At 47.6% G+C, this 18134-nt stretch overlaps 1 protein-coding gene across 6 annotated transcripts in view; it reads right to left on the bottom strand.

The window, feature by feature from the left end:
* Nucleotides 1–18134, bottom strand: part of PLXNB1 (plexin B1) — a 193925-nt gene that overhangs the window by 18991 nt on the left and 156800 nt on the right. For all 6 annotated transcript variants that reach the window (XM_074957248.1, XM_074957247.1, XM_074957246.1 and 3 more), the window contains 14 exons: nucleotides 17110–17246; nucleotides 16616–16792; nucleotides 16119–16287; nucleotides 14246–14488; nucleotides 11374–11550; nucleotides 10622–10770; nucleotides 9159–9259; nucleotides 8028–8245; nucleotides 7551–7729; nucleotides 5758–5824; nucleotides 4231–4377; nucleotides 3219–3396; nucleotides 1472–1575; nucleotides 166–250 (listed from right to left, as the gene is read on the bottom strand). In XM_074957248.1, the coding sequence (XP_074813349.1) occupies nucleotides 166–250; nucleotides 1472–1575; nucleotides 3219–3396; nucleotides 4231–4377; nucleotides 5758–5824; nucleotides 7551–7729; nucleotides 8028–8245; nucleotides 9159–9259; nucleotides 10622–10770; nucleotides 11374–11550; nucleotides 14246–14488; nucleotides 16119–16287; nucleotides 16616–16792; nucleotides 17110–17246 (2131 nt within the window). The remainder of the gene's footprint in view (nucleotides 1–165; nucleotides 251–1471; nucleotides 1576–3218; nucleotides 3397–4230; nucleotides 4378–5757; nucleotides 5825–7550; nucleotides 7730–8027; nucleotides 8246–9158; nucleotides 9260–10621; nucleotides 10771–11373; nucleotides 11551–14245; nucleotides 14489–16118; nucleotides 16288–16615; nucleotides 16793–17109; nucleotides 17247–18134) is intronic.

Here is an 18134-nt window from a genome sequence, read left to right as displayed (position 1 = left end):
TCAATGCTAACAGTGAGGAAGGCCCAACTCACCCAGTAGCTATTGGGGGTTACTGTAAAGTTAAGTCTATTGCCTGGGAGTACAAAGTCCTAGCTTGCCAGCTTATGGACTCTGTGAAACTATTTTATGAGGATGGAACATTAAGGCCTTAAGCATCAGACTCACTCTCTCCAGGGATGTAATCTTGATTCTCCCTGGGGATATGTTTGGTCAGACGTGGGACCAGAGCTACAGTTGCTCCATCAGGCACCTGTGTACAAGCAGAACTCGGGTTAACAATATGCTGTACATTTCTCCTCAGTGTGACAGGCAGAATTTAAACAGTACAACAGCCCACCCACAAGAAAGAATGGTCTCCTGGTTAGAAGAGGGGACTAGGACTCAGGACCCCAGGGTTCCATTCCTGGCTCTGCTACTGACTCCCTCTGTGAGCTTGGTAAAGTTTCTTCAACACTCCATGCCTCAGTTTCCCCATCTGTAAAAAGGGCTGTGAGGGTCAATGATGTCTGTCAGGTACTTTGAGGCAAGGTAAGGGCAAGGTATTTTAAACATTATTTTTCATTCCCAGCAGCCTGATCCCAGCTCTGGAGACCATCATCTGCTATACTGGCAAGTAGCCCTTATATTGACTTCAACCAGCAAGCCTGTCTCCTGCTGACAGAAGAGTTACACAATTGCAGGTCTGCAACATGGTGTATCGACAACGACAGCAGTGAGATACAGTCTAGTGCAACCCAACTTCTACAACCTTAAATAAAAGAAGATACTGAGAAAGAAGGAAAGAAGGGGGTGAGCAGTATAGAGGGAGAGTGACAGCAGACACTGCGGTGAAGGGTGCATTTGACAGAGGCTAAAGGAGAAGTGGAAGATAATGGTCCATACTGGCCTTAGAATCAATTACACAGAGTGAAGTGCTGAACAGCACAGCTGCCATTTCCTAGCCCCACAAATTTTCCATGTGCCCAGAAAGGGACCCATTTGTCTAACCATTTTTCCTCACATTCCCACAATCCTTGTGTGACTGCTGCTTGGTTCTTTGATGGTGACAAATCTATGGTAGGAGTAGGAAGAGGTGCACCAAAATTGCTTTCAATTGTGAGTGAAGGTAGGATTTGAGTCTTAATTTCCAGAGTCAAAGGACTTAGGCGCTAACCAAACAGATCCAGCAACCCTGCCCTGATTACAGCGTCTCCAGAAATTAGCTTAGGGCTATATATTCAGACACCGTTTGCCTCCCCAGCATCCCTGGCTCAGGCTGTCAGAGGTGGAGATGCAGAGTACAGAGGAGGTTACACTGACTGAACAGCAGTTCCTGTGTCATGAGCAAGTCAGAGGCTTGACCACATCACAGGTGGGACTAAAAAGGTTCTTTAGATGGGATCAGGCGGGAGTCACATCTAGAAGTGGAGTGTACACTTGGAATTGAAAGGTCACTGAAAAGGGGAAGGGAAGAAGAATGCTCAGTTCTGACCTTGTAGTGCTGAAGAGTGTTCAGGCGCTTCCAGGTCCCCTGAATGACAGAGGTCACATCCTCATCCGAAAGGATCAGGTGACCAGCCAGACCTGATCTCCACTCTGCAGTCATCAAAACACAGAAAACAGAAAATAAAAAAAATGTTTACTGTGAAAGTTGAACTGTCTTTAAAACTCTCTTGTATATTTCACTTTCAATAAGCAGAAACCAATGCCAAGTAAGACTAATAACATGCCAGAACTGTATCAGCAGTGCACTGCATGAGTGCTGAAAGTTTAATCTCATAGCTGTTAGGAAATGCGGGGTAAAGTTCCAGCAGCAACACACTCTACCCCTTTGGATATGTACATCGCAATAATGTAACCACACAATTTCTATGCTGTAATACAAAACAGCACAAATGTGCAGCATGTGTTACAGGAAAAAGGTATGTTTAAAGGCCCTGTGTCTATTAGGATTGTTACTTACTATTTTATAACATTATTTGACATAGGACAGCAGATTATTGCCAGAATGTCTAGAACTTCACAGAAGACTTGAAGATATTGTCCTTGCCCCAAAGAACTTTAAAATAGTAAAGGCATCCCAGCCACCCTGCTAGTGCAGACATGGGCATCTTACCCTTGCCTGGCATTCATTGTGCCTAGGCTACAAACTTTGTAAAGCTGGGAGCACAGCAGCCTCTCTGCACAGGAGAGGGGGGCCCAACAACCTGTTTGAGCTGCTGCCGCCACCTTCTTTCTACCTGTCTGCATCCGTGGATTAATTGCTGCAATGGCAATGAATGGTTTGAATGAAGAGTGGAGTTCTACGTGCTACAGAATTCAATATAGGGGAAACTCAGACTTGTGTTTTCAGCCTTCCTTGCCAAGCTAAAACCTGAGCTTTCAGCATCAATATGGGATCATTACTTATTGGTAATTCTGTTGGCCATAGTCATCCTCTCCCTCCCTCCCAAACAATGGCAATTATAGACAGGAAGATGGCTCCACATCCCAAAGGCCAGGAGGGATGGGAGAAGAGGGAGGCATGTCAAGAAGTGTGTCCAGAGTAAGCTGCAAACACTGAATCACGCAATGCATTACCGAGCGAGAGCATGTCCTATGAATACAGCAGTGTCCAGATGCCTGACTGCTGCCAACTGAGAAAAAGGAACAAAAGAGGAGGAAAAATTGGAGAGCTCATCCGCCAACATGAGCCCTGCATTTCATTAGCCCACTTAGGGCCGATCCTGCACTGCTGAAGTAAATGGGAGTTCTGCCACTGCCTTCGATAAGAGCTGGACTGAGCTCATAACCTTCTAGCACCTCTGCACCAGTCCCATGCTGTCTCCTACACTTGAGTGCCCTCTCTGATCCCATATGCTTTTCATACACATCCCTTTCCTCATTCAAATCCTTTCTCAAAGACCACCTTCCTCTACAACCCTTCTGACAATAACCAGTCAGGCCCAGTAGCTACTTCCAATGACAAAAGTGAAAAGAACACAAGGTACCATGCAAACAAGAGGTGTCAGCAGCAGATTACAAGTATCCTCTTTTCCACCCCACTTCCTGCTATTATCCCTCTCCCCCACTGATCGTGTCACACTGAATCCAGACTAGAACATAATCTCCTGGGGACAGGGACTGTCTCCATTCTCTGCTGAATGGACAGTGTGAGGCACACCAATGGCACAGGAGCCAGTTATTAGATAACCCCACTCTTCAACCTCATCACTGAGCCACCAATGAATTGTGCTCACCAAGGTCCAGGGAGTCTGGGTCTGGGCGGTGACAATATGGCGTTCCTTTATAGATCTGATCTAGGATTTTCTCCTTCACCTGTGTTATGGTGTCACAGTCTAGCACTTTCACAGAGACACCCTGAGAATCCTCTGCCTCTCCCACAGTAGCTTCAGTTTGAGTCAGAGCATTTAAAGTCTGGGGAAAGAAAAGATAGCTGAAATGGCTGCATACGGTGAAGAGCCTGATTAGCAATCAATCCTGCACTCCCCTCCCCCCATAGTTACACTTACAATTAGCAAACCACTAATAAATGATTAATATTAATGATAAACCTTTTACATTTCCAGACCACTGGGGAAGGGAATACCATGAATATAATGAGCCAGATTCTCAGTCCTGCTTCAAGTGGCATGAAGGGCATGTAAAGCTGGTTCAGCAGGCTTCCTGAAGGTTGCCTCTATGTAGGCGGCCTCCTCAGCTGGAAAAGAGTTGCTGTAGCCTCTTGCGGCCCCTCCTCCTTCTCCCATGATTCCGCAGTGGATGTAGCCGGTGAGGAGGAGATGTGGCTAGAATACTGCTCTGCTCTGGCAGTCCCTGGCTGTTGGACCTCTTTAGGCCATCAATAGCAGAGCAGCTCTGAATTACACTGGGGAATATGTCAACCCCAGATCCTGGTGTAAAGCTATGGCTTCCAGTGGGCAGTGACAGGACAATAGCGAGCGGGTGGCTTTAGTCCTGACTCATGGCGGATTAGGACAGTGGTTCTCAATCTTTTTTCATTTGCAGATCCCTAAAATTTCAAATGAAGGTGCGGACCCCTTTGGAAATCTATTGTCTGTATATATAGTTGAATTCTGTTCACACAGTTTTCAGTCTAAGTCTTTTGTGGACCCCTTAGACATAGTCCCGCAGACTCACAGGTCCGTGCACCACAGGTTGAGAACCACTGGATTAGGAGATGGTGTTTCATTGGTTCAGAACAAGGAGGGAAGAGAAGGCACAAAGAGATGTGCAGTAGGGAGTTCTCACCAGAGTCCGGTACTCCAAGTCCTCTCGCAGAAGGCGGTTATCATTCAGGGTATATTTGGCTTTTCCTGTTACCCAGTCCACTGGTCCCTTATCTACTTGGTGCTTAATTCCACGGAAGAGCATATACAGCGGCTCGCCGACAGAGTCCTGGCAGAGATAGAAACAGGCTCAACTCTTGAGAGAAGTCACTTTCATTCTGCCTGACAGTGACCTCAGGCCTCAGAACATGGACCCCTTTACCCCCAGGAGCATAGCCAAAGGCACCAGTCAACAAAGCAACTCAAAGAGTCCAAGTCGGAGGGTTCCACCCATCCCATCCCTGCTCCATGTTCAGGATAAACTGTCTGGTGGCTAAGGCACTGAACTGGAACTCATGAGACCTGGATTCAATTCCATGTGTGCCACAGCATCCCTGAGTCACCTGGGGCAAGACACCATGCCTCAGTTTCCTCATCTGTAAAATGGAGCTCTGTAGCCAGGTTCACTTGGGAACCTGCATAGGCCTAGTGGGCAGGTTCTGGCTCAACCGTCCCCCAAAGTCTGGAATGGCCTTGCTAGGCAGTCCACAAGCCTAGCAGCTGGGTTATGGTCCTTCATTCCCCAGTGCTCCCCAGGTTCTCCCAGCCAGACAGGGGTATGGGACCTCTCCACCAGGTCCCAGTGCAGGGCCCAAGGAGGAAGGGTCAAGAAGTGTTTCAGCACCCTCTGGCCAATACATCGGACCAGCTTCCCCTGGGCCAACTCCTACCACCCCATTCCCTCTTCAGTTTGGGATGTGGTCACAGCACTCTGCCTCTCCCTAGCAGAGTTCCCAATGAGTCTCAACAGTTCAAACAGCCAAATGGGGACTTCTCAGTTCATGTCTCAGGGTCCAGGTATTCTCCATTGTCAGGAAGCAGGGGCCCCTGGCCAGGTCTTACCCACAGTCCAGACCCTTCTCCTGTAGGCTGCTCTGTCCCAGAAGCAGCAATCTGGCATCCTCTCTACAGACAGCCTCTCCTTCACTCTCCCCCTGCTTGACTGTCAGAGTCCCCTTTTAAGCAGGTCCTCCATTTGGTGCATGCTCACCAGCTGCTGAGGGGTAGGGCCCTCTTGGCCCACAACCACTCCTTCACTCCCTTAGCCTTTGTGTGGAGTCTGTAAACCCCATCATAAGCTCACACCAGTTTCCTCCCGCACAGGGGTGTTGTGCAGATCATCCCACTAATGCGTGTGAGACACTCAGCTATTACAGTGGTAGGGCTGTGGTTGCCAGACCAACATGTGGGCATGCAACAGTCCAGCTCAGCCCTTGGCTGCAGGCTTACTGAAAAGTGCAGATGAGGGGGTTGACGAAGTGCTGGATGCAACCCATGCTGTGAGCAACCCAGCTCTCCTTTCCTGCTCTCTGCACACAGGGTAATTTGTGACACCATTTTAGCAGGCGCTCAGACTGCTGATCTATATTAGTGCAGCAGGGTTGTGGCATTCTTTTAGTCCCCATTTCTCTTGGCTTCCCCACCCTTCCCATGGATAGAGAATTCTTACCCTTACAAAAGCATACAGACAGATGGACATCCAGTTGGTGAGCAGCTTCTCTACTACTGTTTCTGTCCTGAAAGAGAACCCCAGGCTGGTTACTGTATGTTACTCTCCACGGGGAGGCACCAGAGCAGAGAGTGGGGTGGATGATAAGGATCAGGACATGCTTTCTAGGACCCCACCCAAGTACAAATTTCAAGGCTTCAGACTGAATGGGGCACAGAACTTCTGGTGTATGAACAGTAAGGCAAGCAATTAACCTGCAGTCACAAGAGGCCATTAATGCCTCTACAGGCTGCCCAAAGGACCCAAACATAAAACTCTCTGCTGTATCTCCAGCTTCCTGCAATGGGACAAAACTCACAACAGGGCAGTCAGGTGTCTATGCCCCTCTGTTCTCTCTCAGACCTATAGAAAGAATGATTTAGGAATAAAAGGACCAGATCTCTTGCAAGGTACCAATCATGCTACCAGCTCATTGCAGAGCGGATAGGGTTTAGAAAAAGCTCAGTGTTGGCCTAACCGTCGTCCCACTGAAATCACAGGCTAAACGCCCAACAACTTTAACAGGAGCAGAGTTAGGCCAATGCTGAATGCTGTGAGAAACCCCACCCTCCATGAGGAAATATCCTATGCATGCTGCCCTGTAACATCCAGCAGCACCTGCTACAAAACCCTGGGGGGAAGCTAATATCTGGGAATTGGGAGGAATAGATTTGTCAAAAAATTCTCATTGAGACTTGTCTCTCTCCAGATGGCTCACTGCACACCTCCTCATCCACTCTATGGCGAAAATGCCTCCCTAAAAGCCTTGGTTCCAGCCTCTCCCTCACACAATATCATACAATATTCTATTCAACCCCCCAGTCCCAGAATCTCCAAAATGCTATATAACACAATATCACATATAAATCCACAGTCCCAGTTCCCCACAATATAACACAATATCACACAGACCCACATCCCAGCTCCTCCCCTACAATATCACACACAGACCCACAGTACCAGCTCCCTGCACTGCCCCACATCACACACAGACATATAGGGAGATTTCAAGTACTTCTTGTGTGAAATGACTCAGCAGCAAAGGGGAAGTGACCTAGACAGAAGAGGGAGCACAAATTAAATGTCACCTCTAACTGTTGCAGGAAGGGACCAGAAGGGGATAGGATTAGAGCGGCAGAAGTCAGAGGGCAGGAAGCTGGTGGGTAGATGCCAGTCTCTGGAGAGCTTTGAAAACCACGGAAACAATTCAGAATAGGATTCAGAGATGGGCAGGAAGCTAGTGAAGGGGCCAAATGATAGGGGTGCCATGTCTCTGCTTCCTTGAGAAAAAGTGTCTGCCCACAGTGTTGCAGACCCAGTGACATTTAGAAAGTGAGGATTAAGCACCCATAAAAAGGGGACTGTGCTTGACAAGACAGGAAGGTTGGCTAAGGGCTCAGCATAGCCCAGGGCAAGGGGAGACAGAAGAATGACCACATGGTAGAGAAGCTGAAAAAGGGAAATGGGGGCAGAAAAAAGGAAGTTCAGTGTCTAGCATGAACTTGGAGGAAGGAGGATCGGCATGAAGGATTCTTGCTCTGTCTCATCACTGTCTACAGCTGGGATCTCTTATTTCTGTTGCCTCCTCTTTGATAGAGCTTCATGTCTGGACACCTACTGGATCTGCTGCACAGCACATGGTCTCATTGTTACTACAGAGGGATTACAGAGCTCTATCACAGCCAAGAAAAGTTCTGTCCAGGGACCAGCCATGACCAGGCTGAAGACAGTGAGACTATTACTGAATCACTCACCTCCGCAACATCAGCTTGGGGTTCTTGGCCACATACTGCTCAACGAGGTCATTCAAGAGAGTCTTTAGGATGTCAGTAAAGTACTCTAGCTTCCCATGCAATGAGACAGTGAGAAGGGATGCCACATAGGCCCGGTCCCTTGGAGAGAATGTGCGCTGGATTTCTAGAGTGTGGATAAACTAGAGAGAGAGAGAGAGCGCGAGAGAGAGAGAGAGAGAGAGACACACAAAGATGAACAAATGCTGTAATCTATTAAAATAGGGTAACCACAGCTATGGCCTTTCCCAGTAGGAGGTGCTGTGGGGAGTGTTATAGATATGGGGAGTATCCACCTATTCCAGTCTCTTGCTTTCCATCAGGAGGCACTTTAAAGAATGCTGTAGTGAGCTCACAGTCCCTTATGTCTCTCTTGGTAACAACTGCCTGTGAAATGGCACAGGAGCCAATTACTGCAGGGAACTAAGGAAGGAATGTTACCTTGGTAAGGAAAAGTTTACTATTGAGGAGGTTGGAGAGCTGCACCAAGCCTTGCTCCACTGTTTGCCGCCGACACTCGGGCATGTCCAGGCCCCTCTGCAGTGGCGACTCACGGTGTCCTGGAAAGAAAATGCGTTCTGCGTAGGATCTGTAATCCAGGAAGGGGATTCCGGTGCCAACAAGGTCACTGGTGAGATCCATCATCTCCGTCATCAGGTCTGAAAATAAAGGTAGCTTCTGTGTTACAAAGTTAGACCAAGAGAACGTGTGTCCCAGAGCGTGGAACATGGGGCTGTGAGGTACCTAGATGTAATGGGATGGAATTGACAAAGGAAACAAACGCTAAATATCAGTGAGATGCTTCATCCTGTGGAATCCTCTCCAAAGGAAGGAGTGGAAGTCCTGTCATCTGGGGCATTTAAAACTAGACTGTTCGGAGCACTGGCAAATGTTCTGTAGGGAGCTCTCCAGCCCTGGCTCCTGGGGAGAGACTGGAAGGTCTGACAGGTTTTTATTCTTGTTTACAGCTGGGAGCCATCTTTTGGGTTTAAAAAAAGCAGAAAAAGCTCTACCAAGCAGACTAGTGATTGCGAAAGGATGATGTTTAATAAAGGATTGGCCTTGTGTTTAGTCAGGCTCAATGGATAATAGGCAGTATCACAGGTCAGAGACACAGTATTATACAGTCACTACAGCACCATGACTTTCATGTGTCTTATTGCTTTCCACCTCTAACTAGAAATCACTGTATTAGTCTCTCCTGTAGCTCCTAGTGTCCCCCCTTCCCCGTGCTCCTTGCTACTAGTGATAGAATTATAGTTTGTGGATAAAGGGGGACACTAATGATCCCATCTCTAGATTCTGATATTCCAGATGAAGCACTGCAGAGACCAGTATGGGCCAAACTCTGTTCCCAGTTACACAAGTGCCACTCCACTGACCTCAAGGGCATGTGGGTAGCTGAGCAGAATTTAGCTGTAAACTGTAACACACTGACATAGGAAGGTGTATGATTGTTCACACAGAGGCAGCTCCTGAGACAAGGGCCATAGGGCCTGGTAGAGATGGAAGGGCCAGAGATGGTTCCCCAACCCCTCTATTTGCAGCTGCAGGGGAGGGAAGTTCTCTTACCTGTGAACTCCTTTTTGCATCTGTCCCGAACACTTGTTTCCAGGTTTTCCAACTGGATTTGAACTTTCTTATAATCCCTTAGAGCCTGTTTGCTCTTTCTCCTGTAATGGGAAGCAGAGCTGGAGACCACCTGGCTGACTCACTGCAGATGAGATTTCCATCAGGCTGGGCTTAATTTAACATAATTTAGGTTTTGGTTTCTAAACTCCCCCCTGTCTACACATCTCAGGGAAAAAGATGTCCCCCCAAAGTGTTCCTCAAACTGAGAAAAGGATGGGCCTTACCATGTGTGCTAAAGAACTGAGGGCTGGCTGGGCAAAAGGAGCTAGCGCTGAGCGGGATCACAAGTTGGGCGTGAGGGGCCCATCCTCTTCAGAAGAATGGAGGAGCCTCTCTTGAGGCCTCAAGCTCATCCTTGCTCCTCAGAAGGTGACAAAATTCCTGGCTAATAACTCCAGGCTGCTCTAGACCAACCTGCTAACAGCATCCTACATTGCAACTCCCAGGCTGACAGCCTTTTTTAGACCAGATTACGTGATCATCTTCTGCACAAGAGCAACTCTCTGGTTTCCAGTTTCCGACTCTGTGTTATGTCTTATGCGGAGGCAATCCTAAATGCATCATTGGGGGCTTCCATACAATTCAACCATGCATCTAACTATAGATAAGCATTTTATCTGCAGCATTATTTTTGGAAATGAATTTAGGGCCTGTCTTCTCTTTCCATCAGCCCCTAAGGAAGATCTCAACTGTGGAGTTGGTAGTGGTGGCAAGGGAGGGTCCGTGATAGTAAATCCACGTGCCCCAAGAGGGAGCAAAATAGGGGGAGGTATCTCTGAACACTGGATAGACCATAACACCCAAAAGCAGAGGCCAGTGGCCTAAATCCTTTTGCAAACCCTCAGCTTACACTGGAAGGTGTGTCTGGGATTTACTTGCAAACTCTGAACTCCAGAGGCAAGTGGCCTTTCAGGTGGGAGTTCTGTCACCAAGGCCAAATCTGCACCTTCTGAAGTCCAATGGGAAGGCTGCAGAGTCTCACCCAAAGTAAGGAAAATTGAGGGACTAAATTAGGTCCCAAATGTAGAGGCCTAGCTATGCCCATTGAACATTCCTGTTGACGGTGATCAGGGTGCCCAAAGATTCTGCAGGTCATCACTGAAGGTACGTCTACAACACAATCCAAGGTATGCTTGCAGCTCAGCTAGGAATACCCATGCTAGCTTTAAGCTAGCTAGCATGCTAAAAATAGCAGCCAAGAGGCAGTGGCATGAGGCTTCAGCATGGGCAGTGCAAGACACCCAGGGACCTGGGTACATACTCATGTTGTTGAAGCCTGTGCAGCCATGTCTTCACTGCTATTTTCAGCCATGCTAGCGAGATTGCAGTTAGCCTGGGTATGCCTCCCGGATCTGCAATCATCCCTCCAGAGCAGCACAGACACGCACTCAGGCACTTCTCACCTGTAGATGAAGACAATGATCAGGACAATCAAAGCAACAAAGGAGGCTCCGACACCCAAGCCAATCTGGGCCTCCAAGGGGAAGGTGAGCTGGCTCTCTGTGTCATATTGCACTCTGCCCAGCAGGAAGTTCAAATTCCCCATCTGCACCTGCAAACGAAATGCAAGCCCAGGCAAGATCAGAGCGTCAGATTCTCCCCATCCTGCAGACTGAGTCATGGGCTCCAAGGGGAATGCTTGACTGTCTCACCCTACCCCACACCACTACCAGCTCCACGACAAGCACCTCTGTCTTCCCCTCCCCCCACACCAGTGCCTCAGTGTTCCTCTTCCCCTCCCCCACACCAATGCCTCCATCTTCCTTCCCCCCACACCATCAGCACTTGTCTCTTCCCTCCCTCCACACCAGAACCTGTCTTCCCACCACCTCTGTCTCCTCCTTCCCCCGCCACCTCCATTTCCCCGCTTTCCCCACCACCAGCACTTCCCTCTCCCCAGTATCTCTACACAAAAAGACCCGCAGCAGCAAGTCTCAAGGCACAGTCAGCTGACTCCAGCTCACACTATGGAGCAAAAACTAGCAGCGCTGAAACCCAGGGAAGGGTCTCGGAGCCCAGGGAAGGGGGGTCAGCTAACCCGGGCTCTGAGACTCAGTACCATGGGGTTTTTTTGCTTTGTAGATTTCTCCCCCACTAATTCAGTGTTTACACTCCCACCCCCACTGCTGTCTCCGCTGCTTAGCTGAGCTCTTACTGTAAACTCTGGGAGTGAGTCTGTTCCCTCCGGCTTTGTGCGGTGCTGTGGAGCTGGCTGCTCGGATGGAGGTTCACAGTACAGATGATTCCTTGTCAGGGTTTTTACAACACAGACCCCTTCCCCAATCATGGCCACCACTTCCTCCTTGGAAATGGCCAGGTCCAGATTTTCCCCCTGGAATACAGGTGCAAAAGGATATCAAACCTGGGCCTCTCTGGGAAGGCAGCTGTGTGCATAACCCCTGACTTTAGAGAGGCTGACGGGATTTAACAGGCCAACCATAGGGCATGCTGAGAGTTCTACAAAAGCCCTATTAACTCCCTCCCTAGTCTCACCAGGAAGTAAGCTTGCCACCTGGGAGCAGGCAGCATGAAACCCTAAGATGAAGGTGCTATGCATGGACAAGCATCCCCTGCACTGGAGATTCTGGGAAACAAAATTTGCAGATAATTCAACATAAGAAAAAGGCATGTCAATGGGATACAGGACTAGCTGGAATCTTTGCTAGATAAAAAATCTCATCCATCATTATAGGATGTCACTGTTAAAAATTTGTGCCTAATTTCTAATTGGAATGGGTCCGGCTTCAGCTTCCAGCCATTGGGTTTTTTTCTGCCTTTCTCTGCTAGATTAAGCAGCCCTTTAGTACTTGGTATTATTTCCGTGTGATGGTACCGATATACTGTAGTCATGTCACCTCTTAAGCTTCTTTTTGATAAACAGGTAAAGCTCTTTATGTCTCTCACTGCAATCTATTTTCTCGAGCTTTCTAATAATTTTTGTGGCTCTTCTCTGCACCTTCTCTAGTTTTTCAACATCCTTTAAAAATGTGGACATCAGAACTGGATGCAGTATTCCAGTATCAATCTCCCCAATGCCGTATACAGAGATAAAATCACCTCTCTCCTCCTACTCACTGCTCCCGTTTGTACATCCCAGGTTCGCATTCATCCTGTTTGCCCCAGCATTGCACTGGGAGCTCCGGTTCAACTCCTTGTTAACTGGGGCTCAGATTGTTTTTTTTCCCCCCCAGAGTCACCGCTTTCCAGGATACAGTCTTTGCATTTGGCTCTATTAAAATGCATTTTGTTTGAATGGGCCCAGCTTACCAAGTGATCCAGACTGCTGTGTACGACTGCCTTGGCCTCATCGTTATTTAATACTCTGTCAACCTTTGTGTCAGCTGCAAATTTTATCAGTAGTGATTTTATATTTACTCTCCAATCACTGATGAAAATGTCAAATAGCACCAGACTTAGTAAAGACCCCTTGCAGAATCCCACTATAAAGTCTCCCATTAAATAATGATTCCTCATGACTATTACAATTCTTATATGTGCTTTGTTGATATTGTATGGTGCTAATGTCATGGGGTACGAAGTCAAGTGCTGTAAAAAGTTTAAGTATTACTGCTTTATCAACAAAACCTGTAATCTTGAAGAATGAAATCAGATTTGTTTGACAAGACCTAACTGGCACTAATTATATTCCTATCCTTTAATTGTTAATAGACTGAATCCCATATCAGCTTTTTCATTATTTTGTCCAGGACTTAGGTCAGCTTAACTGACCTACAGCTACCTGACCACCCCGTTTGCTCTTTTTGTCTACTGGCACAACACTAGCACTCTTCAGTCTTTTGGGATTTCCCCACTATTCCAACATTCATTAAAAATTAACATCAGTGGGACAGAGATCTCCGCAATCACTTCTTTTACAGTTCTTGAGCGCAAATTATCCAGGGCTGGTGGCTTAAACATGTTTAACCCTAGTAGATGTTGTTTACCATTTTCTTTAGTTACTAACGAACTGGAAAGGACTTCAACATCTTCATGTGATATGAGTACACCATCCTGTTTCTTTCCAAATACAGAACAGACAAATTTATTGAACACTCCTTTTCATATTCTGTATGCAGCTGGCCTCCTCACCCAGAGTCTTCTTCCAGAAAGTTTTATTCCACAAATGCAAAACCTCAAACACAAACAGTTCCCGAGCCCACCCTGGGCTGCAGCTCCCAGTGGCTTTTGCCCTTTGCCTCTCTCAGAGCCTACTGCAGGAGTCTGTCTCTCTCCTGCCGCTCTTCAGTCCTCCTCCAGATCATCTGTCTGGAAGTTACCCTTCCACAGCACCTACCAGAGAAGTCAACTACTCTTCTGCAGCTTTCACTACTAACTGAGCTCTCAGTAGGCTCATCAGCCGGGCCTAACAATTGAACAGGGCCACATGATCCCTAGCCAGTCATAACCAACTGGGAGAGTAACTGATCTGTCACAGGTGAAGCTGGGCACAACTCCCCTTCAAGGGCAAGCCAGCTCATGATAGCATCATGAACAGTTATGCCATCTCCATCTAGTAATGGGCCTATACCATTGCTAGGATTTTTTGTTCCTTATATATTTAAAAACCCTTTATTGTCCTTCACATCATCAGTCATGGATTCTTCCCTGATGTCTTTAGCTTTCCTATCAATTTTCTACACTCCATAACTTCTAATTGCTATTGATTGCTGTCTATTTCCCCCTTTCCCCATTCATTCTATATTGCTGTTTTATTTCTAATTGCTCTCCTCAAGCCCCATAGAACCCTCCAGCAACAATGCATGGCGATAAAAAGCTATGCACATAGCACACAGCTCTTTTTTGTTGCACTCCTTCTCCAGCTGTTGGGCAATTTCTCATTGTGTGTCATATTGTATCTCATTTAGGCTGTAGGCTAATAAAAGCAGGGACTGCCTTTCTTACCGTATGCCAGTGAAGTGCCATTAAGATCTCTGACACTGCCAGGATATCAGAACAGTCCCAGGCCATCACCTAGGAAGTAGGTTTATGTGGTGCTTATTGTGATTTTGAGCTGGTTGTAGCCTTACCTCCACAGAGATGACACTTCCTGGCTTGTGCCGATATGGTTTGGCAGGGTCCTCAGCATTCAGGGGTTTCAGGATTGGATTGACTTCATAGGAGAAGGGTGTGGGATGCAAGGACTTGAAATCAAAGCTCAGATTATCCAGAATAAATTCCAGTTTGACCTGGACAATCCGCAACAGCAGGTTAATGGCCGGAGTTTTACACAGGATAAGGTAGGAGGAGTTAATGAGACATAGTTCTTCAAACTAGGAGCAGAAGGGAAGAGAGTCAGGAATCTGAAAGAATAAGTCAGCCTCTGTTCTAATGCTTCTGCTCCCCTGTGGCATCCCATCACCAGGGTTCTGTGGGACAAGCGTAAAGAAGAGCACAGGGATCCCCTGCACTCATCCTGTCTAGGTGCCATCCCAGTCACCCATCCCAAATGCAGAGGACAAGTCTGAACTTTAAGGGATTCTCCAGGTGATTTTAGTGGTCTCCGAACTCTTCTCAGCTGCGTGGAGCACCTGGAATCCCCTTGCCAATAGTCCCTATATTTAAAATACTACAGGGCTGGTGACCAGGCATTCCCCATAGAGAGCTCTCAGACCTAGCATTCACAGCCCCATGGATCTGACAAAACCTGTTTGTTTACTTTCGTGGCCAACAGCAAAGCCCATCTGTTCACTGGGGTTTTCTGTGGTTTAGCTGCCTGGGAGGCTGCATGCCTCTAGGGGGTGGAGGATGCTGCCGCTCCGATTTATCAGTGATTTTTGTTACCTTTGTGGTAATGTTTTTACATTTTGTAAACATGGCAAAAGATTAATATCTAAATATATCAAATAGCCTCTGTTCCCCCGCTGGAATTCACAGCCACAAATAAAACCTGTCCAGAATGATAGGGAAATATGGCTTTCAATAAAGCATAAGAATTGTCACAGTGGCGCAGACCAATGGCCTGACCGGTCCTGCATCCTGTTAGATGGCAGTCCAGGATGTACCTAGTATACCCAGAGAGATTCACCCCTTGGTCACGAGGGCTTTTTAAATGAGTATAATAATAATGCACCACCACCTATTTCAGAGAAAAGCGGCCACCTGATAATGCAATCCGCCAACTGTGCAGTATGATTCGGCAGGGGATGGGCAGAGGTGACTAGGTCAGCATTTCAGAGGCAGTGGGGATGTGCACCAAGCCCTCCACTGCTGTACATACAGCACATGTGCAGCAGTGGACGTCCAGCTCAGTGGTGTGCTGTGGCTACCAGGCTGTTAAATGAAACCCTACCACGTTGGAGCCCCTACTGAGATGGACTCTATACAGTCTGAGACACTAGAGCAGCTGCTCCACAGGGACTCTTCTTCTGGGGTAGTCCTAATGGCAGGTGAGGTGCTGTAAATGGCAGGCGGAATTGAGGGTATAACAACTTCATTTAACTTTGGTTTTGTTGTCATCTCTCTGTGTGGGGCAGGGCCTTGGCCCCGCTAAGGCAGAGCTGCGCTAGGACAGGGTGAAGTCTGTCTTTGTGGGGGCACTGTGCAGCCAGGCCTCACAATATAATTGTAGATTTCCTCATGCCTTCTGCTGCTGTCATGTCGTTTCTGTCTCCCACACTGTAACTTTCTGCACAGGCTCTGGGGAGAGATGGGGATTTGAGAGCTGGAATTTTACAAAGTGGGGAGGGGAGTGTTAAACTTTGAATCTGGGGGACAATGTTTCACCAAGGAAGACTTTTTGTTTCTCATGTTCTCTCTTAGTTCGTAGGACCCAAGACAGCTATAACAAGGGGCACAAGAGCCTCTGACATAGGAGGTCTCTGGCCATTAGGTCAGTAGCACTGACAGAGGCCTTCAGCCTCAATTCTACTGCATGCTTTGCCAGCACAAAGGTCAAGATACCTGCTGGATGCTGCACAGGGCATTCTGTGGGCACTCGGTTTCTGGCACGATCCTACGCCATCTCCCCAGCCCTCGCCGGCGGCGTTCTGATGGTGAAACCGTAATCCGGATCTTTGGATTTTGTACAACATCTAGGTTATGTCCATGAACTCGGATCACTCTCCCACCACTGCAACACACAGAAGCAGTCAGAGTCACTTATTTAGTCACCATATAACAACCCATAAGCTGTGTCATCCCCGACCCATGGCTGGTGCCAATGTTTGTAGGCCATGCATCCATCTGATGGCTCAATACACAAGTCTGGACTCACTCTACCCAGATGCTCAGATACTAAGGTGATGAGTGCAGTAAAAATACTTAGACATCCATACAGACATGGTTAATGCTCCGGTACCTGCTGTGGGAGTGTGTGGGCATGCATGCATGCACGCACAGCTCTCAGTATCCCTGATGCCCTGTGGGAAGAGTCGTGCACTTGCAGTGCAGCTCAGTACCTGAGGAAGCTCTTGGCTGGCTCTGCAAAAGTGATATTGGGATCCAGAGTGTACTTGAAGAGGAAACCCTCTAATCTCCGTTCCCTGTGTCCATATCTGATAGTTACTGGAAGCTCCACAGACATGTTACTGGGGCTCGTCTGACACTGCAGCCGATTCTCCTGCACCTCCGAGAGACTAAGAGACACACAGAAGAGAGACCAATAAAAGGTTAAAACATCCTCTGAAATGCTGCACCTTCATTTTGCTGAAAGCGCTCCAAGCACCCCACAGCTTGCTGCTCAGGTTTAACGCCCACCTTCTTAAAGGCCTTGTGCCCCACCTACTACCCTTACAAACAGGAGCACTCAAGACAAATGTCTGAGCTAGCCATCATTGCTGCTAGAGTGAATGGCTGAAGTGCTTTCTAGTGAGAAGTCTGGGCCAAACCTGAAGGGAATGGCGCATGGCAGTCTGTTTACAGTTACAGTCTGCAACTACACAGCAGCTCTTACATGTGGCAAGGGAGGTCTCCAATTAGAACACTGATCTCACTGGGGCACCCAGTCAGCAACTTGGAGCCCAGCAGGGTCAGGCAGGTTCCTCCAGCTTTAGGACCTTGAGATGGAGCAATGGATTTCAGGTCTGGGTTCTGAATGGAAAGAAAAGAGAGAAATGAATGAATGAGGAACATTTAGCAAAATAAGTGAAGGAAAGACATAGTAGAGAGACCCTGATAGTGAGTTCCATGTGCTCTGAGCCTGCGGCTCACACGTTACAACCACACACATGTATCTGGCTGTGTTCTAGCAGCTCTGCTGCTAATGAATGGAAGCAGCAGAGAGGGGGATTAAGGTACCAATAGGAAACACTAGCTGTGCACCAAAATCTCTCTACAGGTAATGAACAAAGATGAACATTGCAGGGTACAGAAATATCAGCCTCAGACATGAGTCTGAGATTAACTGTTTAAACAGACTGCAATAACAGTGAACATCAAGTAAATACGCTGATTACAATCTAGTGGATTCCATCTCCAAAACTGGATGTAAAGTGGATATGTACCCTTTGGAGATAATCTCCAAAACTCACTTGTCTGTAGTGACTGACTCCCAAGCCCACGTGAAGTGGTAAAGGTGGTTGCTGAATGGAGGAAGGTAGGTGAATTGGTGCAGCTGTTAAGGATGAAGACAGTAATTCAGGCCCTCAACCAGCCAGTCAAAGTTGGTGCTTGGAGGAAGAAAGATGTGAGGTGGAAGGCTGAGAGGTGGATGGTTTCCTACTCTGGAATTTCTGTCTCTTTTGAGGTCATTCATACAGCCACTGGGAGGTCAGAAATTGGGCAGGATGGGATCTCTGAACTATTTGGGACTTGCTAAATGTTCTCTTGTAGGCAGGTGTATAGGTCCCAAGAGAACACAAAATAGCCTTAGATCCTTTAATGTGCACAGAGATTTGTCCATGCTGTCTGCAAACAGTTTAGACCCATCAAAAGGAAGGTCCTCTACCCTATTTTGGACCTCTTTTGGAAAGCCAGAGA

This window comes from Natator depressus, chromosome 7, assembly GCF_965152275.1.
Source record: "Natator depressus isolate rNatDep1 chromosome 7, rNatDep2.hap1, whole genome shotgun sequence".
NCBI classification, from domain to species: Eukaryota; Metazoa; Chordata; order Testudines; family Cheloniidae; genus Natator; species Natator depressus.
Note: the sequence above shows the minus strand (reverse complement) of the source record. Positions and strands in the feature narration are given on the sequence as shown.